General features: G+C 32.5%; 2 protein-coding genes across 2 annotated transcripts; one reads left to right on the top strand and one right to left on the bottom strand.

Moving 5' to 3' along the window:
- Positions 1-886: 886 nt before the first annotated feature.
- Positions 887-22,224, bottom strand: LOC113510869 (nuclear cap-binding protein subunit 1). The gene is made up of 10 exons (XM_026894404.3): positions 22,029-22,224; positions 21,164-21,945; positions 19,621-20,039; positions 19,099-19,236; positions 18,438-18,541; positions 4,749-5,002; positions 3,932-4,175; positions 2,769-2,884; positions 1,960-2,148; positions 887-1,290 (listed from the first exon to the last, which is right to left on the bottom strand). The coding sequence occupies exons 1-10, from the start codon at positions 22,066-22,068 to the stop codon at positions 1,177-1,179; spliced, it is 2,400 nt and encodes a 799-aa protein (XP_026750205.2). The 5' UTR covers positions 22,069-22,224; the 3' UTR covers positions 887-1,176.
- On the top strand, positions 10,517-18,388 carry LOC128202361 (uncharacterized). Its single transcript, XM_052902439.1, has 2 exons — positions 10,517-10,654; positions 14,448-18,388. The coding sequence occupies exons 1-2, from the start codon at positions 10,616-10,618 to the stop codon at positions 17,682-17,684; spliced, it is 3,276 nt and encodes a 1,091-aa protein (XP_052758399.1). The 5' UTR covers positions 10,517-10,615; the 3' UTR covers positions 17,685-18,388.
- Positions 22,225-22,521: the final 297 nt, after the last annotated feature.

Raw genomic sequence — 22,521 nt, forward strand, 5'->3', positions numbered from 1 at the left:
ATGCTTATTCTTTATTTCTCAGAATATAGAGGATCTAGAAACAATGTACCATTCTACCACTTCTAAGTGCGACAAAATTCATATGAATATTAATTTATAAATAGTTGTATTGCCAAACGTCGCAAGTATTTCACTAAATTACAATAATAACACATGTATTGTACTAAAACAAGCATAATGAAAATCATTGAACCGGTTTATAAATGGTGAAGATACAGCATAACATACATGCAAAAAATAGATATTAAGTACTATGTCATCTAAAGTGCCATAAGAAATTTGCAAAAACGATATGGCAAAAGCTTGCAAATAAGTAAAATAGTAGTGATTTTTGCGATATTCCATTAGCGATGTAGTAAATAGAATCTTGCATTTAATGTCCTGTAGGTACAAAAATAAAACCAGTACCACCTTAAACAATATATCGATAGATACATTCTCGCTACCGTATACAGGAGAAACGAGACAGCAACATGCAACGTCTTGCTTTTTTTTCAAAACCGATAGATTCTTTGCCTATTAAATATAAAAATTAAATAAATGAACAGAGAAAATGGTGACAAATATTTAATTCCGTGACTTTAAAAAATGTTTATATATAAGCTTTATGGGAATTTACACGATGAGGGGGGGGGGGCTATACAGAGTGACGAACGCAAATCCATTGCAAGGAGTCAGTCAATGCAGGCGGCTCAGTACCGCTCCTGATGACAGTCTATGGGGGAGGTTTATGTCCAGCAGTGGAGTGATAATGGCTGAAATGATGATGGGAATTTTATGAACTTGCCATATTTATCATTTCCGACTTCATCGAAAAGTCGAAATAAAAAAATTAACATAACTTTTAAAAATAATACCTATTACTTTAGAAAAAGACACAATTAAATTACTTTCAATAATTTATTTATACAAAAATGCATAAACGTTACATACACTCTTGGTAAGATTTATTTTTCTATAATCTTGTGTAATATACAATAATAAATGTCAATCAGGTTAATAATACATCTATTTATTACAACTGATAAAATGTGGTGTATGTGTTCCTTCTGCTTTTTTTCACTTATACATACTATCTGTCCAAACTTAATTCGAACATAATAAAACCAGTCTTTTTTATGCCACACAATAGTGGGTTGAAAACTGAACAATCTAAGTGCAACTCTAATTATGAAATTACGCCGTCAGTGCGACGAACTGATGGAATACGTCCAGTATGTGCGGGTCCAGATCTTGGGTAAAAAGCAGCGTCTCCAACGTGCTGCTGTACTTCTGAACTTGTTCATGATGCTAGAAAATACAAAAAGATTAATGAATTAACAAATTGTTCTACAAAAGGGGCTTATTTAGGTTTCATCAAGGTCAACAATGCACACGTGACATCTCTGGTGTTGCAGACGTCCTACGGTAACTGTTTACCATCAGATGGACTGTATCCTTGTTTGCCACCTTCGTGATATAATAAAGATGCCGTATTCTTGTTCGTATGACGTAAATCAATATAACTAATAAGTCAGCAACCCTGTTTAGGGACCTTAAGCGTAACTAGTACCGTACTTCGCATAATGGTATTATTATCCAATTCGTGGGAACACTAATTCTACTAAATGACATTCCTTATGATATCACCACAGTGTAAGTAAAGGCCAGCAGTCCAACGACTTCTATATTTCCCGAAAGATCAATAACATGACAAATTAAGTCGAATTCCACGTAATCTCCACTGGAAACCACTGTGAATAACTCCGAATGGGTAAATTTAACACGATTGGCCATCTATTCTAACTGCATATTACTATATAATCGTCAATAACGAGTATCGCGGCAGCGTATACCGATAGCGCAGGCGGAAGTAACATTCTATATTATCCCAATGAAGAAAAACGAATACTACTATGTACACAGTAGTAACTAGAAAGAATTGGTGGATTATGGGAGTCAGTAGCATGGTGTACTCACAACTAAAAAGACCTGCTGCAGCCGGCCGATGGTGCTGCGGTACCAGTGCGTGACGGGGTCGCGCGCGTCCGTGTCGCAGCGCACCAGGTGCTCCGACAGGATCATGATGAACCGCTGGAACACGATCAGGAACAGCCGCTTCTGATCCATATGGGCCGCTTCTAGCCGCTCCTCCATGCGCTCTACCGCCTGAGTTAAAGTTATAGTTAATTTTAATCAGTTCATTAGTGGAGTGACGACCTCAGAGTCTGGATAGAGGTGATTCAGGACCATTCCTTATGGCAATCTATGCTTAGGCTTATGTTTAGGAGTGAATGGTTAACAGCTGAAGTGATGATTGCTTTACTTCATTTTATTATATTAAAAAAAACAACATAAATAACATAAATAACAATATCAACTAACACGATTAAAACTAAACTTGTTTTTTTGTACATTTTTCACTAAGACACAAATAAAAGAATAAAGAAATGAGATTATTTAAGTAGTGAATTAATGAATAAATAAACATAAACTTATAAAACTTTTAGCAATTTAGACACTTTAGTTTTAAATATAATTTTCCTTAGGTGAATTTTATAGTACCGGAGATATCCAGAAAAGTTGGCTATTTTCTGTACAATTGGCTCCATTTGGATGCGTATCACCAGCGCCTCATAGTGTTCGGATAGAAAGAGATTGATAATAATGGGAACTAAGAACCTCATTGCTAGCAATATTGCTGATGAATTTGTCACGATGGGCCAACTGCCCTGACTTCATCTTCACGCATAATTAATTTTAATTAGACAAATAATCATTTATTTTACCTCCTCAGTAGGTTTATCTTGATCTTTCTTCTTCTTGCTGCCGCCCTCGTCCTCTGAATCTGAACTGCTGGAGTCAGCTCTGGCCAGTGCTTCTCTCGCCTCCTGTAGTTCTCCGCCTATATAGTGTTTAATTAATATTAGTTATTAGTGATTATTTCAGAAAACTTTTTTTATAATAGTTTAATTTTTTTTTTAAAACATTAATTTGAAAATAAATTAATTACTAAGATTGTGTCTATTAACAACAAACTTCAATATAGAGAAAGCTTTCATTTTACAATCTATATGTTACAATCAATTGGCAATTGTGGACCAAATCTAATGATAATTTATTTATTAAGACATTTAAAAAAAAAGTATCAAAATTGAAGTCTTATCAAAATGGAATTTTTAATTAACCTTAGAAAAAAAAATGTTTTTATTTTATATTTATTTAAATCTTTATTGCAACAGAAACATAAAAATGTACAATGACAATTGAACAATTCACGTAAAATACAGTAACATAAAATAAATATTAAAATATATACATAAAAGTCCAAAAGGTGGTCTTATCGCTAGGGCAAACTCTTACAGGCAACCTTTGGTTAAAGAAGAATAAAAGTGAACAGGTAGATAATTACTTACAGGTAGATATTTACTTTACCAGAGGGAGACTTTGTACAAAAGTCGATTGCTTGGGTATCTCTGTTATTCGTGTTTCAACCGTAAAACAGTTTGCATGGCTGTTTCGGTTTGAAGGGTGGGATATGGCGTGAATTTACTGGGTACAGAGGAATAACACCTGAGTCCTCAGGAATAGCAACGCATGGGCGGTATCATGGGCGAAACAGTATACTCTGTTATGTCCATGGTACTGCTCATGTCTATAGGCAACGGTTACTTTTCATCAGGTAGGCCGTCAGCTTGTTTGCCATTCTAAGTTGTATAAAAAAAAATTAGTTTTTACCCGCGAAATTATCTGCGTGACCAGGAAAGTTGATTCAACCATAATTTAACAAGAAATAAAAGCCTACTTCCTACTCCATTCCAAATAGTACGCGTATTCATAAAGAATGATTAAGATGCAAGAAATAACATACACATATTCTTAGGTTTTGTTCCAAACTAATTTTAGAAATATTGAAGGCATACAACATTAAAGCAAAAAGTTTTTTACTCACTCAATTTGGACACGTGTTTATTCATCTTGTCTATGGTGAGGTGCAACACCTCCCAGAGGTAGCCGTGCGTGAAGTACGGCGCCATCTCCTTGGAGAAGAGCCACGTGGCGACCGCGCTGCACTCCACTATCTGCGTCTTCAGCATCTTGTCCACCAACACGCACACCATCTGCGGGTGCCGCTGCCACAGCTCCCACACGTTGCGCAGTATACAGATCTGCGCCTCCTCGGATTCCGCTAGAATCTGAAATTAGAAGAATTCATACATTTCTGAAACTTGTGATCAAATTAAAACCATTTACTTTAACTTCCCTTGTCCACCGACTTCAAAAAGAAGAAGATTCTCAGTTCGGTTATATTTTTTTAGTTTCTTTTTTATGTTTGTTACCACATAACTTCAACAGGTCTAAACCGCTTTGGAATCATTTTATCTGAAAATATGTACTTACACAAAATAACAAATAACAAACTAACAAAATAACTGGTTTTGACACAATTGAAGTCGAGTTTATTACGGAACACAATCTTTACTCATTTAAAAATCTGTCTATTGCAATAATAATTATCAAAATTTGTGAAAATAATGCATAAAAGCCGTAAAATCTTTAATAAGAAATTTGTTCATAATTGCATCACAGATATCTTTTCCTCTATCTTTCTGGTTCAAAAAATAACTAACATCGGTTGCCAATCCGCCTGCCAAGAGGGACAATTATTGGTAAAATCCCCCAAGGGGGAGGTTTATGTTCAGCAGTGGACAGTGAAAGGTTAATATGATGATGATGATGATAGTACTATAATAGTAAAAAAATATTACCTTGAATACATAATGAAACTTGGATATCGCCGCGAAACTGTGTGAGATACTCTTGCTGCCCAAATTGAGGAGTGTCTGCACGAAGACGTCAATCTTCAGCGGGTTGTGGGGCGCTGCCTGCGCGGCCGCCGGCTGTTCACCTTCGCGCAGCGGGTTCGGTAACTCGCGGAGCACGTTCAGGGCTTCCTCTGGTGTACACTTGTTACGAACGCACACGACTAACTGATGGGCTGCTTCGGTGCCGGGCAGTGAGGCTGAAATATTGATATATTTTTTTATTATTATCTCAAAGAGACTCTCATATAGATATAAACAGCACCAAAGATAACACAGAATACGCTGACATCTATAGAAATGGGTTGCCATGACTTTTTAAAACAAAAACTTTCAAATTTCCCTGCTTTTTATGTTTTACCGTAAGGTACATTACAATAATATATTTGCCAAATTTGAACCGATATTTTAATATGTTTTTAATTCGATAAATTTTTCTTCCTTCTCTGTTAGTACCAGAGGTAGACTTTGTACAAAAATCGACTGCTTGGGTACCTCTTGTGTGTTTCAACCGTGAAGCAGTTGTGTTTGCATGGCTGTGTTTCGGTTTGAAGGGTGGGATATGGCGTGAATTTACTGGGTACAGAGGAATAACAGTCCTCAGGAATGGCAACGCATGGGGGGTATCATGGACGAAACAATATTCTCTGTTATGTCCATGGTACTGCTCATGTCTATAGGCGACGGTTACCACGTTCCATCAGGTGGGTCGTCAGCTTGTTTGCCATTCTAAGTTGTATAAAAAAAAAGTCCTATATTGATTTTATCATGATAATTATGCTGTTTTTTAATAAACAAAAATCGTAAATTATTTTATTAAACTTAGATTCTTTTCTAAGTTTAATAAAATAATTTACGATGACAAAAAATTACATAAAATTAGCATTCCCTTATATGTTACCATATTTCTGTTAAAAAAAAAACAAACAATAAGAAAAAGATATTAAAAATAGTGCTATTGAACACCAAAATTACTGAGTTGCAAGAATCCATAGAGTTACTTAACATTTATATAAATGTTTTGACGACACACATTTGAAATATCCACAAAGTCCTAATCTATCTTTTCTCTATTCACTAAGCGTCTACCTATAATATCGTATATTACGAAAAATCTAAATCACGTTTGGAAATCATTGTCGATTTTACACGTTCGTGCCGGCAATTAATGTAGATTGGCAGCAGATAGCGACAGAACAATACTGTCGATTGCGCAAACTGACTCGCTGCAGCGCGCTCCTCATGGGAAACCATATTCGAAACTATAACATTATTAAATTCAAATCTCATTATATATCTACTTTAGATGTCACGGTTTCTGAGAATCGTGGCGTAGTGGTACACTAGACTTATAGAAGCTATTAAAGGTCGTATATTTAATCTGACTGAAATTGTAGGACTTTTAGAATTTACAATTAAATTTCTAGTGATGGAAGATTAGGCTATGCTCGAAGTCTTGCGTGATAGAATCCGAAACGAGGATATCTGCAAAAGAAACAAAATAACCGACATAGCCCGAAGAATAAGCTAGCTGAAGTGACAATGGTCTGGTCACATAGCTCGAAGAACCGACAACCGATGGGGAAGAGGTTTTTGAAACGCAGTGTAGGACGACCTCCCACTAGATGGAGTGACGACCTGAAATGCGTTGCAGGGAGTCAGTGGATGCAAGTGGCTCAAGACCGTTCTTTATGGCAGTCTATGGGAGACTTATGTCCAAAAGTGGACAAATAATGGCTGAAATGATAATGATGGAAGATTATTAATAAGCCGAATTTGATTTGTTGAGAATCCAGGAGACGTGGGTAGGTTCACCCTGTTATGTTGCATCACGTTTAATTATGCTCGGCGGAAAGTGCTCATATCTAACTAAATATGCTCATATATTAAATGTATATGGTATATGTAAATGCCATGTAATAAATGTAACTACATATACTACAACGGTAACAGTCTCTATCCCGTCGAGAATTACCATCGTTATCATAGTTGTTTTATTCAAATATTTATTTATTTGCGATAATTAAGAATATCGAAAAGATAAAATACAATCCAATATCTATGTGTTAATGAATCGATAACGAAACGAATGAGCAAATGCACTCTGTTATGTCCATGGTTCTGTTCATACCTATATAAGCGACGGTTACTACTTACTGTTAGGTGGTCAGCTTGTTTACTATTCAAATTGCATAAAAAAAAAAAAAGTCAGAATAACCATTTCGAACTATTCACCGACATTTCACACTACCCATCTCTTGATATACGAGAACATACTTATCAGAATAGTAAAAGAAAAAATAAAAATAAAAACAATAATTTACGAAAAAAGTATTTTCAGCACTATAGCCATAATAAGAAATTGTCTACTCTACTGAATGTATATTTTGTAAATATAACAAAATTTCATAATCTCATAATAAAAAAAAAATAAAGCTACAAGGCAATTATTCTTATTTACTCCACACAAGTATTTAAATTATACAAATATAAATGACATTACGTGCAATAAGGAAAGCTGATAGTTTTCCCCCGTCTGTCTGTAGACTAATCTTATACATACGGCGCGTGAATGCATATATCATAACACGAAACAATATTGATTGCTATTACTTTGACAAGTTCCTCACTATAATAGATAGAATGAATATCGTCTTTAAAATATATCGTTTAAGGTGGAAAATACTTATTCGTTTACCCAAATAAAAGGCAACAATTAGTGTGAAATAGTACAAATATGGTCGTTTGTTATACCACCTATACCTTGGACATCAAAATATTATTTATTATTTAAATGTTATTTACAAATATGAAATAATATTTTTTTAAGGAGATAATTTGTCATCTGATGGAGAGATAAAGGAAAGTGCTCAAAATTTAAATATTATACATATAACTACCTAAGTGACAAACTTTCGTTTTATTTCCAATAAAAACAATCTAATTTACCCTTTATTCACGTACAATTTTTAAATAACTTAAACAATAACAATAAAATAACTAATGGGAGACAGGCGTGACAGATATGTATTTATGTATGTAATTTTTAAACAATCACATTATGTCAAGCAAAATGGTGATTTCAGTAGCTGAGCGCATGTATTCTAACAGAAGTGTCATCTATTTTTATATATAATAATGATACATATTAGGAAAAGTGTTCTTTATATTATATTAATAATTCGGTCCATTTTACAACATAAAATGGTAGAAACTATATTCATCATTTTCCTTGTTATATTTTTATGCTACATATTAAATGTTGCAATTACTGGTGGCAAAATCCTCCCAAAAGTAAACTGCTATAAGGAACCGGGCCGTACCTAATGTTAACGGGACAATCGATGGGGAAACTTATGTTTAGTCATGGAAAAATAACAGTTGATTCAATTTAATTCAATTTATTGCATTCTACAATATTATTATGAAAGATGTTAATAATGGATAAAGTACATTGTAGACCCTGTCGGGCACAGCAATTAGAAGCGAGGAGGGTGTTAATCCTTAAATTTTCATAGAGATTTAAATAATTCAATTTCAATTTTATCAATTTAATTAAATTCGAACTAAATTCCAAATTAATTTAATTATTTTAACGATTTTTTTTTATTTCCATATGTTTTATTTTATTTTAATGCAATTTAATGTAGTTGTTCATATTTTTATATATTTTTAGTATCATTATCAATTTTAGTATTATTAATTAAACCAGTAATATTTATATATTATGCGTTATTTTTTATTACAAATTTTTATCATTTAAATATTCATCTATATCGTAATAACATTGTTTAGCTAATAGTTGTTTTAATTGTGATATGAATACTCTATGGTTTTGTTCATTTCGTAATGTAATATGAGGGTGATGATATAATTGTTATAACATTTAACACTGTCTACAGTATATGTGGTTACAGTTACTGTACATGACTGTCTATTAAAAAAAATACTGCGAAAAGTGTGCGAGATGGAAAGTGCACGCGATGGACTCGAGGATTTCACTCGTGCGTCCCGCTAGCGTGGCCGGCGATTTTTCAGTGGTAGCGCTCATAAAACGGATGAAACAAAACTACACGAGGACAGAACTATATTTTTATATATTATAACAATAGGGTCGACTCCTAAGATTCCCTAAACTTACAAAAAAAGTCCGGTCAAGTGCAAGTCTGACTCGCGCAACAAGGCTTCCGTACAAAGTCATAAAGTTATAAAAAAAATCCTTTGTGAAAAAATATTTGTGCTATATGACCTTGTTTCTTACCAAATTTCATGATTTTAGATCAACGGGAAGTGCCCTATAGGTTTTGGTTCCCTTTGCGAAAATCAAAATATATGATATAATCGGAACATAAACTGATGTATCTTTTCATTACGTCGATTAAGAAGCTTGATTTTTTGACTTCTTGAGACCTGCAGACCTGAGTATACGCTATTTATTTCAACTTTATAACTCCACGCGTTCCTAAGAAAAAGGGTTTTGACTGACGGACTGACGACCGGACAACGAAGTGATCCTACAAGGGTTCCGTCTTTTCCTTTGGACGTACGGAACCCTAAAAATTACAATTTTATTTTGATAGTTTAGCAAAACTACTCTAGTATGGACTATCAAAACTTACATATAAAGCAGTTCTGACGCATTTCTACCATTTATTTTATACTATTCTTTAAAACATTAACTATAATATGAAAATGAAATTTTAATTATTTAAAAAAAAATTAATAACACTTCAAAATCGACTCCAGTATTGAAGAGAGAATTGATAATTTAAGATTTTATACTACAAATAACAGACTTTTAATTTTGCCAAAATTAATATGGAACCAACATAAAAGCAAATTATTCATATATCCATTTAAAAGAAATCAAAATCGGTTAACTCATATCACACTTGAATGATATATTTAAATTAAAACAAAACAAGTAAATTTTATTGTTAAAAGTTTCGTAAATACACATAAGTTAAACCGGTAGTTAAAACAATAAAAAAATAACTAAATAACAAAATTCTAAAAATAAACGCTTTGTATTAAAAGAGATTTATAATTGGAAAACAATTCGTGATCCGCGATTCAATACTTTAAAAAAATAACTTTTCTCCGTATTGCCTATTATTTAGGACTTTCCTATCAAGATAAGAACTCGTTAGCGTTAGAACATTGTGAGTCGGTCGGTTGCATTAGTTCCCCTGTCCGTAGATGCCGCAATGTGTAAATGCATCCTGCAATTTTATTTACATCGTCTAAGTGTCGCTTACACATTATATGTACAAATACCGTTTTATACCATAATATATATAAGAATATTATAATAATAACAATATGTAATATAAACTCCGTGCGGCCCCGGGGGTGTGTTTTAAAAGGGGCACTGCTTATTCATCTCTCGACCACTAAATAATATTACTATAAAAGATTTAAAAATCCTAAACTTCTGTACATATTACCTAAATTACTCTACACCTGTTTAATTTTTTTCGAAAATTTCTCCAAAAATATCTCTAAAATTTTTTTTTTATCCAAAACATAGAAAACATCAGGCAATGCAGCTTAACTTGCCCACGAAGAGGAAATAACCGTAAGTACCGTGCTGTAAAAGGCACGGTATACAGCGAATTAAAATCATAACAATTGAGTTTTCAAGTTTTAGGAATCTTAGAATTCTCTGTCACACGAGTGGGGTGTTGTGTGCATCCAACTACTCGGCAGTTTGCGTAGCCCGGTGCATCCGCGCCGCACGCGTTGTTTCCAAGGCGTTCATATAGCAGAAAAAAAATAAAGTGGCATACGGTGCATAGTGACAGTGGACAAAGATGAAATCCGCACAGCTATGCGTTCTCGTTGTGCTAATTGTGAGTATTCTATATTTTTTGCTGCACGATTAGACGGTGCTGGAAATCGGGTCGAGGAAATTACGATCAGTCTTAATTTTTTTAATAGTGAAAATTATTGTATTTAATTTTTTTGTTTGTTTTAATATTAACATCTATTTATTAATTTGTAACTAGATACTAAAATAGGTATTATTAAAAAAAAATGACAGTCGTATTCCAATAATTATTGTATTTAAATTCTAGAATATAAAAAAAAAAATTTTTAATTTTAATAAAATCATTTAATTTTTTATATATTCTATTGGAAACAAATAATTATTTTATATATTCTATTAGAAACTAATAAAAAAAAATCAAAGGACTTAAGACGTAAAACTTATCGATTGACAAAAAAATTATAAAAATCGGTTTAGACAATTCCAAACCTATTATCGTTAAGACATCGCATAACTAAACAGAGTTTAGCACCTCCTCCTTTCTGAATTATAGTAAATTAATTGGAAACCACCTTTGGGCTGTATACGTAGATTCACTATATTCTAACACAGCATGTACAGCAGTCAAGTTAGTTTTTAAAGCTCAAAATTTTTAGACATTTTCAGATATTTCTTTGGGGGATTTTTTTTTTATAAGAATATAAATTATATTGATTTCAATTATGTAATTAAAAAAAAATTAATAAGAGGTATTGTAACAATAAAGTTATTCACTTACTATAGTTTAATGCCCCATTGTAAATTTATAATAATAAATTTGTCCCCACGTACAATATTTTACGAGTGTATTCGTAATACATTTAATTTGCAACTATATCACATGAGACTGCATAATAACGATAGACAATGACCTCTGCTCCATGTATTGTGCACAACGAGAAATTCCCACGTAAATGGAGCGACAGTATCGTAATTAATACAATACTGTTGTTATTTAGCAATGAATTATCGTACTACAACTAGGTAATATGCTATGAGATGGATTACCATTACTGTTACTACTACTAAGTGAAGGTGGCACCCTCTGATGTCAAGTATTTTGGTCAATTTACACACGAAGACTTCTGACATGGTTTACCGAGTAATGACTTTGTGGAACAACATTCAGCTAGGTTTTAAATAATATTCTAATACAGTTTATAATATCTTATTTAAAAAGCTGTTTCTTGCCTGTTCTTCTCAGCTGAAATTACATTACGAACTGGGCGGTAAATTAAAAAAGTTACTATTCAAAAATGCTTATTATTAAGTTTACAAGAATAAAAATTATTTTTATTTATTTATTTATTATGTATTTAAAAGCATAGTGATTTAGTGTAGGACATGGTGTCATCCTACGCGATGTAGGACGACCCCCCACTAGATGGAGTGACGACCTGAAATGCATTGCAGGCAGTCAGTGGATTCAGGTGGTTCAGGACCGTTCTTTATGGTAATCTATAGGTGAGGCTTATGTCCAGCAGTGGACGGATAATGGCTGAAATGATGATGATGATAGTGATCTAATTCCCTACTAGCTGTTTCCTACGACTTTGACATGAAAGAGAATATAAAGTGTCCTGTATTAAATTAAGATATAACCTACCCGTGTTCCATATTTTTAAACGTAGGTGTATTTGATTAAAAAAACATACGAACTTCTAAAAATCTAAGCATCTTTATAAACACATTCATAATAAATGTCAAATGTCATAAATGTCATAATTAATAGTATTAATTATGACATTTAACTAATGTTAATAAATAATTAATTAATTATTTTAACTAAAAATAAATTAACTAATTATTATTAGAATCGATAATGTTTAACTAATTTAAAATAAAAATTAAATATTACATCCGTGTTAGTCTATTTATATGGTGATGTTTTAAGAAAGACGCTACTACCCATTTCTCTAGCATTAAATTCCCTTAGTCAATATATACATATTATAATATTATTTCTAATACACAAATACATATATTAATCATATATACAATTATTTCACATACAACAACGAGATAAGTAGATATGGAAAGACGAAATAAATAAACAATTTTTAGGATATAATCTACTCATATAAAATTGTTTATCCTGGCTATTAACGCACATCCAAAACTACTCAGTCTAGGCGGTTGAAATTTGGAATTTACGTTTATTTTGTAACATAGCAAAAAAATTATTTTTTAAAATTTTCATTCAAAAGGGAAACAACAGCATACGTGCAACGCTACGGGCAATAGACAGTTTACAGATATTTTTTTTTTTTTTTATAAAACTTAGAATGGCAAACAAGCTGACGGCCCACCTGATGGAAAGTGGTAACCGTCGCCTATAGACATGAGCAGTACCATGGACGTAACAGAGTATACTGTTTCGCCCATGATATCCCCCATGCGTTGCCATTCCTGAGGACTCAGGTGTTATTCCTCTGTACCCAGTAAATTCACGCCATATCCCACCCTTCAAACCGAAACACAGCCATGCATACACAACTGCTTCACGGTTGAAACACGAATGATATGTATGTAATATATATAAAAAAAGGAAAAACAGATCAATACAGTAGAAATTTAGGCAAACACCAATATTTGGCGAAGACACCTTGAAAATGTGATTATCGAATTCCATTCGAATAGTATTTAGAGCAATAAATATTACGATACGACGAATCTCCACGGCGGCTGAGCATGTAGGTCTAGATCAGCACTGATCTGATAAATAATCCATAACATTATCGCGTCGTAAGACAATGGAATTGGGCATTACCCAAGATCCGTTTTAACGATTAATGTAACAAAACATTTACATATCACTGCTAGACAAATCGCTGTACAATCAGAATCGAATTACCTATACAAATTATGGTCTAGTACTAATTAATAATAATTTGCCGAGGTCTCGATTTTTGTTTTGTTTTCTGCTTTCTTTCGAACTCGCAATAAAAATATTTGTCTTATTAAAAAAACACTTGTACTGTTCTACAAATTGTTATAATAAATATAATCATCTATTTTTTCTTTATTTTTTATTAACTAAAAATCTGTCGATTATACAAAACTGCTATTGTTGTATTTTAGTGTTACATGTAAAATAAGTAAATATAAGTGACAACAAAACGCAGAAAAATAAAATTTTAACAATAAAAAGCAACAAAACAATGTAACAATAATAAAAATATTTAACTTTAATCAAAACTTTTAAAAATATTGTTAGACTTCAAAATAGAATACACGATTTCCTTCACCTAACATAGTTTAACTACTTGTATCCCACAAGCAATAATAGATTTTGTACAAAACAAAAAAAAAGCACGTATTTCGATAATGGTAAAATTAGTTATTTTGATTTAAAAAACAAACTATTGAACCGATTTTAATGAAATTTGTATAAGACCAATCTGAAAGTAAGAAGTATATCCATTAAGATAAAAAAAAAAATTCATCATAATGCAAGACCTTGTTACCTCATAACTCATCATAAAAATAATATTCTACTAATAATCATTTATAAAAAAAAAAATGTTTCCTTTCATTAATAAACAATATATTATTATGTAAATTGTAACTGATAATAAATTATTAAACAGTCTTTTGTAAACTGTAGATATACAAGCTAAATGATTGGAAACTCGGCATCGTGGGGTGGACACGCAACTGTTTCAGGCACGCTAACAATATGGCCGCACTTTCCCGCGAACCGGCATTTTACTTTCAAACGCACATTAATCGTCCAGCGACATTTTTTGCTGAAAACATAATCAACTGCCGTGATTTAATTTATACAAATATGTAATGATATGCGTGTACACTTACTATTTGTGCAATTGTTACAGGTACAGAAAGAAGGAAATTGCCTTGATGCAGACAATGAATTCAAGCCGATGCCAATACCAGTCAACAACTGGCACTATGACTATAGAGAATCTCGACTCGGAACATCACACGACACCGTCGACACTAACCACAAAACTCCAGATTCAATCATACAGCCGCGGTATTGGGAAGACGCTTTGAGACACAGTGTCTATTTAACACTAGTAAGAGATAAAATTGATCAACTAATCGCTAAAGATTCCATTATATCTCCAAACAACAAACTAGAGCATCAAGTCTCGAAGGAAGAGGATGATCATAATTTATGGGATAAAATTAAGAATGCTCCATTCGATCGAGTAAAAGATGATGAGCATCCTACTTACGGCGATGTCACTACAATGGCTAAAGGAAGATTGGTAGAAGATGGGGAAGGTTTGCGATTCATTGAAGATGAAATTTCAATAAAAAAATGTGGCGAGGAATCGTGTATGAAAGGCGTTAAAGCGTTTTGGTCTGTGAAACGTGTCAGACAGAGAGACGATAACACTTCATCAGGAAAGTATCACTATGAGCTAACCTTCTCTGTATCTCAAATACCAAAAAAGCAACATAAGAAACCATATGAAAATCATATAAGAATATTCACGGTCCGTGAAAACCCACCCGATGTTATTGTAGGAAAACCTCATGATTATCGACATTACATACCAATGCATACTCATACACCGCGCCCAGAAAGATCTGTCTGGTTTCATAAGAATCTAGTACCAAATCAATATAACCAAGGCCGTCGATATCAGCATAGTCTAGATAGAATCTTTTCATCGTTATTCTCTGACGATGATACTCAAGCTGAGCCACATAAATACAAGCCTAGTCCATATATACCTCCTGTCTACGCACAAAATTCCAAATTAAGTTATGGTGGTACGTCAGTTGAACAATATCAACAAAAAAAACCAATGACTTATTCATACAAACCTCAATCATATAAATACGCCCGTCCTCCTCTCTCAGCTCCACCTTTATCCCATTTTAGTCCACAACAATATATGGATCATGAGACACGTTTAGGCAATTCATTTATATCTACCGATCCAAGATATGTTGCTCCAAGTAATATAATTAAAACAACTAGACCTGCTGTTTTACCAACTCCATCAGAACCAATTGTAATGACAACTACTAGAAACTACAGTCTTGACCTAAATGCCAAATATAACATAGCAGAAAATACAACGAAAGATCTGGAGCCTACGATTTATCATAAAGTATATAATAATAAATCCAAGCCAACGTCTGTTAAAATCAGCTATTTTTCAGATCACATAAGACCTCCAGTATTCAATGCACCGCCAGGAGTATTTGTAACTATGGATAAAAAACCTTTTAAGCCTATGCCACCAATGAAATTGCATTCTCCAAAACATGTCAAAACCAGACCTTTAGATTTTCGACCAAGCCCTCAACTCGATGATATGCAATACTCTAACCCAGATTCTATAGTTGAATCAGCATTTAGGCCGATTCTCGTAAATTTAACAAGTAATTCCAGCAATAAAAGTAAAGAAATCGATACTCCTAATAAAGGCCTCAAGTCCTCAACGAATAATATAAGAAAACCACCAAAAAAACACGAAACCATAAAATCTCAAAAACATACTACATCTGCTCCCGATATAATTACTGTTCATAATAATCCCATTGAGGATAGTGAATCCATAGAGTGGGCTAGCATTATAGGTGCATTCACAAGAACTACACCTATGGTATCCCAAACAGAAAAAGTAGAACCTATCGAGAATATTGAAACTACGACAGAAGTATATTCGCCTACTCCTGTTATGAGAAAGAGAATTACTACAACCTTAGTTCCAGATAATATAACTACAACGACACTTAAACCTAGAAAACGCACTCGTCCCCCACCAAAATTCTCAAAACCAGAAAAAAGTAAAAAGCATAAACGCATTACATCTACAACCAAAGCACCAGAGAAAATTCAGGTAAAAAAACCGTCTGACGATTTGACACCTCAAGCAAGCTCCGCTGCTACCAAACCGAATAAATCATGGAAACCAAAAATCAGCACACTATCTACTACTCCATTGATTATTACTACAGAATCTACAACTCGAACAACAACTTTCACAACAACAACAAAGCCAACAATTACCACTGCCATTAATTTTAATAATACAACATACATAGAACATACGCTTGGAACAACACAACCGAAGAATAAAAACCGTTTCAGACAATCTACATTAGTGCAAAAAGGAACATCCGTCAAACATGACAAATGGAGTACAAGTATAAAGCAGGATCAAAACAAGACCATAGTACCACCAAAATCGAAATACCCAAGAAGAAAGGGTTCAAATTTTCATGGATATGTAACGCCATCTAGTCATAATAACGTCGATACAGATCACAAAACCGAAGACCATACTGATCATATATACACTTCACACAAATTAGAATTAGACAGCTATACTGAAATTAACAATCGAAACACATTGGAGACAACATCATCACCTTCATATGAAAATACCGCAGATCAATACAATACCAATAGCGAATCACCAGCAGAATTTGATCAAGATGTCAAGTCAGAAGAAGTATCGAATACAAAAGATACAGGTGATCAAAGCGAATACATATTTGATGTAACATCCACATTAGCAAGTGAGACTAATGAAATAAACAATCCCGAAGAAATAATAGTAACTGAAAGGACAGTAATAGCATCCTCTCATTCTGTTTCTAAGAATAAAACTAAATGTAAAAAGAAGAAACACAACAACCTCGCAGTGACAGGTGAACTTAAAGAATCGTATATAAATCGACAAGAACCAACATCAACCGCAACTACAGTCACAAATACTGTGACTGAGGTCTTAGATGACTTATCAGAAAACTTTACATATGATGATGTAACGGAAAATATAAAAAATACGACGCCTTCTAAACCGATATTACGTGAAGAAGAAAGTAAGAAACATGAAGAATATCTTCCGATAGACGAAGATTTTGATGATTTCTTTAGTAACTTAGATAATAAGAGTAATCCTGATGATAAAAATGAAGAACAATACGATTATGAAGACAACGAAAATGATCCCCAAACAGATGACTTTTCGCCATTCGACAATGAAGACGAAGACGAATCCCCTAAAGAAGCTGATGACGATACTTACGATGACTATCCTGAACGGTCGCTTAGCTTTCTAGAATTAATGGCCATGGAATAGACTGAACAGAAATCTTAAAATATTACTAAAAAAAAGGAGAGCGAATTCTCTTTGTTTTAATAGTTTGAGTGAGAACGTTATAATCATTGAACAAATTTTGCTAACATTAATCAGCATTTCTATATGTGGAACGTAGCTGCAAAATAATGACTAATTTTATATAATACTATTTTGTTTCATACAGTACCGTAAAATATTGCTCTTGTTCATATAACAATATTAAAATATGATGTATTACTGCTTTTGAGAACTAAAATTATAGTGTAGATTTTAAGAAATTTACACCTCACATTTCTATCATTTAATACTGAAAGAATGACAACACTCACAATTATGCTTTACAAGCAATATATAAGGTGGAGAGGTACCTAGTCAGGCGAAGAACTAACTACACCAACTTATATATGGATATATAAATACTAATCTATAATTATGTCTTGATTATAATTTCTCAGATGTCTTTACTTGAAATTATACCAAACATTCAAACAGACAATAAGAAATGAAGTATTAAAACATATGCATCTAATAAATCATAGCAATAGCGAAAACAAAATAACAATCATATGAAGCATTTATTTTAAAACGCATAGCTAAAATGTAATGTCACAACAGACATGTAATGTCAGTACGAGTAAAATCAGTGTTACCTAAATGTAAATATTTTCAATATTTAGATAAGACTAGACTAAGTTAAAATATTTTTGTATGAATAAAACATATAAGTATAAAAATATTAAATTATTTTCTTACCTGCACCCTCCATAGAATATTTGTAAATTGGCTCTGGTTTCAATGGTACAAATGCTGAAAATGTCTCTGGAGTAATATCCTTGATTCTTTGGTGGTAGGACAACCTGTAAATAAGAATATTAATTTTATTTTTATCTAAAAGGAAATTCAAACATTTTTGTTCTCCTCTTATTTATTAACATTTTAAAATTTAATCATAAATAACAAACATTAAATTTTATTAGTTTTCAATAATTCTAAATTCTTATTACTACTATCATCTTTTGATATAGTGAACATAAATCACAGGCAATATTAGAATATACTATAGGAGAATTCAAGGTCAAAATCCTTAATACTTATAACATTTACAAAGTAATCCCAGGTAAATTTAGCATGCTTTAAGGAATTCAATGATCTAAGTATGTTATAAGCCAGGTAGAGGATTTTTCACAAATAAAAGGGTAAGTCATTTCACCATTGTTTGAATCTAGATAGTAAATAACAATATCATTATCTTCAATTGTGTCAAATTTATTTTAAACCTTGTCATAGATACAATCCACCTAATCATATTCTCCTACAACTCAGTTACTCTTAAATGTCTAAATGAAATTGAATGAAACTTGGTAAACTGATGGGTAGAATAATATTATATATATAACAGTTTTAAGGAACAAACCGTAAACATTTTCCGAGCACCTCTCTTATGAATCTTGGTTTGGGATGATCTAGGTCTAGTTGAGTGCATCCCTCCCAGTCTTCCCAGGACCAACGATATTGGAAGTTGCTCAAATGGTATGAAAACCAATTGACAAATCTAAAACAAAACAGAATACAGTAAGTGGAGTATAAATATTTTATTACACTTAACACAGAACAGTGAAGCACAATTTTCATAATGCCAAATTATGAAGTTCAAACATCTTTCAAAAATTGGAAGTATTAAAATAGATTTTAATTAAAAATTACTTACAAAATTTTATGCAGAAAAAGTTAAAATCAAGAACAATTATATCAATACACAGTTTGTTTTCAAATCATTTAAAAATATCTTAGACTAAGTATGTCATATTTTTAAACAAACAAATACTCATAGTGAGTTACCTAAACACCTTATAAGGTCCTTTAAGAAACTTTATATATTCTAGCTTGAGATTAAAACACTAGTATAAAAATTAGACTAGAACATAATGTAACATACCTGTCAAAACAAGCAACATTCATGGTATCAATTCTCAAGAATAGTATCTCTGTAGCCTGTGCCAAGACTTGCGGCATCGAGGATGGTTGAAGCTTACATAATTCAATTAAGATAGATCCATAGCAGATCTCTAAATACCTAGGCCTAGGTAAATTGAATAGCTCAGCAAAAATAACTTCCACTATACAATATTCAAGGGGAATCTTTGCTTTATATGGAAAACAAAGTAACTGAGCTGCACACTCTTTTCTTTCCAAATGGTATGCTTCTATAATATTGTGGAGGTGTTCCTCTATTAGAAATCTCTCGATGGAATGAGCTCCAGGAAGCACAGGGCCATCGGGACAATCTGTATAATCAAACATCCGGAATATGACACGAGGCATTGGGTAAGTGTCATTATCATTGTGTGGTGGTGGCTGAAACATACAAAATAAATATCCTGTTACATATAGCATAGCAACAATGAAAACTATAAGAAATATCTATCTTAGCATATGCAGCAATATCTGTTAAACTACTATATTAATGCCCTCCCAAATTATACCAGTATGATGCAAACCATTCATGTATTCAAAGCTCAAACAAAAAGACTTTACAATATAATTGTTGTTACTTATATATATAATACTTATTCTATGTTTATATATTATATATTTCAATTTATTCTTTGTTGCTAACTATATAGCTACTAATAGCTAATTTTTTTATATTATTATTTTTCACTATTTATGTTATGCTTTATATATAAACCCTATAGATACTTTCTCCTTTCAGGTTCTCAAGGTTGACTGGAAGAAAACCTTTTAAGAGATAAGTCCTCCTGTGCACATTTTTGTTATAACCTAATATCTATCTATATTAAAAGTGAATATAAAAAAGCATATACATAAATCTAACCTAGGTATTCAATTATAAAAGTAACAGGATTTATTCAAAAAGAGTTTGTATTTTAGTAGAAATAATAAATTTAAAATAAATAATTAATAAACTCCCTTCCCACATACAAGAGAGTCCCTCTATTACCTCTTTCAAGAAGAGGTTGAAATCACATTTTCTTTCCCTTGAGTAATTTTTTTTTTTGTATTTTTCTAATTGAACTGTCAAATCTTAAAATCATTAAACGAAATTTCTAATGTAAGTAGTATATTCACTTATTTTAACATTTATTATATAAGTAGGTAGGTATTATATGTATTTATAGTATATGTATTTATAGTATATGTATTTATGTAATATTTTATTATATATTTTAATATTTTATTTATCTGTATATTTGTTTATGTATTAATAGTTATAGCACTTCAGCTGCCCGCTAACGAAATGCTTTCTTACTGTACTGAGTTGACTGGAAGAGATCTCTGTCAGAGATAAGTCCATCCTTGCTCACAACATTTATAAATAGATTATTTTATATGTAACTTACAAGTGCAATAAAGAATATATATAAATTTGTTACATTTTGTAAAATAACATGTATATATATATAAAATAAAGCAATCTTAAAACAATAAGTTTAAAAGGCAAGTGCTGAAATTCTCACCTGTATAGATGGAAGTGTATGTTGTAGCGCTTCACACAGAATAGAATCAAATGCAAGATATGGTCTCGGTATATGTTTCTCTGACCAGTTATCCTGTCTTAATTTCTTTATTTGCGCCCAAAGGCAATCAAGGTACTCCTCTTGCAGGTGAGGTGTATCTGTTGACCATACCTTTAAAGCAGGCCAGTGCTTCTTACTCCTCTTATTAAGAAATACTTCGATAGTCACAAGTAAATGCTCCAGCTGAGATTCCTTTTTCTCATACAGTTCTCTGCCAACCCATGGTAAAGCAGAAAGTACAGCAAAAACAAACCAGTCCCTTCTTACTTGTGGTACACCATCTTCATTAGCACAGTCTACTAATGATTCTAACAAAGTTATCAATGATGAAGCAGCCAGTACATGGCAATTTACTAAATCAGATATAAACCTGAGGCAATATCTGGCCGCATTCCATTTTCCTGTCTTCAGGTTTTCTTTAAAAGTTTTCACAATATAATCTACAAATTCTCCACCAAAGTTGTAGTTCTTAGCATTAAGCAGACCAACTAGTGTTGCATATATGGTGCATTTTTCGGGCATACGGATAGCGCAATCGGTCAAAATACGTAATATCTTCACGCGAAAAGTGCTTAAATCAGCCTCCAATACACTCGCCAACCCTTCCAAATTACTTTCTAAACTGGAACTGCTCTTCTCACCAACTCGCAGAATAAGCGATTCAAGTCTATCTTCTATCTCTTGATTCTCAGATACACGTCGTCGCTTTCTGTGTAATCGCTCTAAAATTAGATAAACAAAATATTTTTATTTTATTACTTACTAATAAACTCCTCAAGCTAACCTCTAAACAAGTCGAAATTACCATAACCATCCTCCTCTTCATGTGCCCTTCTGCGATTCATTATTTTACGAAATACAGGAACAACGGACGGCTATAACTTTATAATGCTATTCGCATCAATTTACCACGAATAATAGAAAAAATATACAACTAAAACAAAATACCTACACAAGTAGGTAAGTAAACGCAATTTGACATCTCCTTTTAACCATTCAAACTCTTTCAATCATATTGCTGTCATTCGGTCACAAAGCGTCAATATCACATCTAATGACTATTTTTCTCACTTGTCATTCCCGGGATACTCTTAGTCGCTGACGATCACTCACTGTAATACCGGAGAAATACAATCTTTATAACATATATTTTTCAAATGCAAGAGTTTTTATTTGCAAATTATTATCTTAACAGATCATTTACATAAAATTTACCAAAGTAAACAGCACGTACTGTGCTCGCTTTAAGAACTTAAAAGACTCGAGGACCTTTTTTACTCTTTACAAATATATTATTT

This window comes from Galleria mellonella, unplaced genomic scaffold (genome assembly GCF_026898425.1).
Source record: "Galleria mellonella isolate WM207_F2 unplaced genomic scaffold, CSIRO_AGI_GalMel_v1 utg905, whole genome shotgun sequence".
NCBI classification, from domain to species: domain Eukaryota; kingdom Metazoa; phylum Arthropoda; class Insecta; order Lepidoptera; family Pyralidae; genus Galleria; species Galleria mellonella.

Bases quoted from the DNA above. Each gene is read 5' to 3' on its own strand.
- LOC128202361 (XM_052902439.1), top strand. From the start codon at position 10,616: ATGAAATCCGCACAGCTATGCGTTCTCGTTGTGCTAATT. The intron at 10,655-14,447 runs GTGAGTATTCTA...CAATTGTTACAG, and splicing joins GCGTTCTCGTTGTGCTAATT to GTACAGAAAGAAGGAAATTG.
- LOC113510869 (XM_026894404.3), bottom strand. From the start codon at position 22,068: ATGAATCGCAGAAGGGCACATGAAGAGGAGGATGGTTATG. The intron at 20,040-21,163 runs GTGAGAATTTCA...TGTATGTTTCAG, and splicing joins ATACACTTCCATCTATACAG to CCACCACCACACAATGATAA. The intron at 4,176-4,748 runs GTAATATTTTTT...TTCTAATTTCAG, and splicing joins AGTTTCATTATGTATTCAAG to ATTCTAGCGGAATCCGAGGA.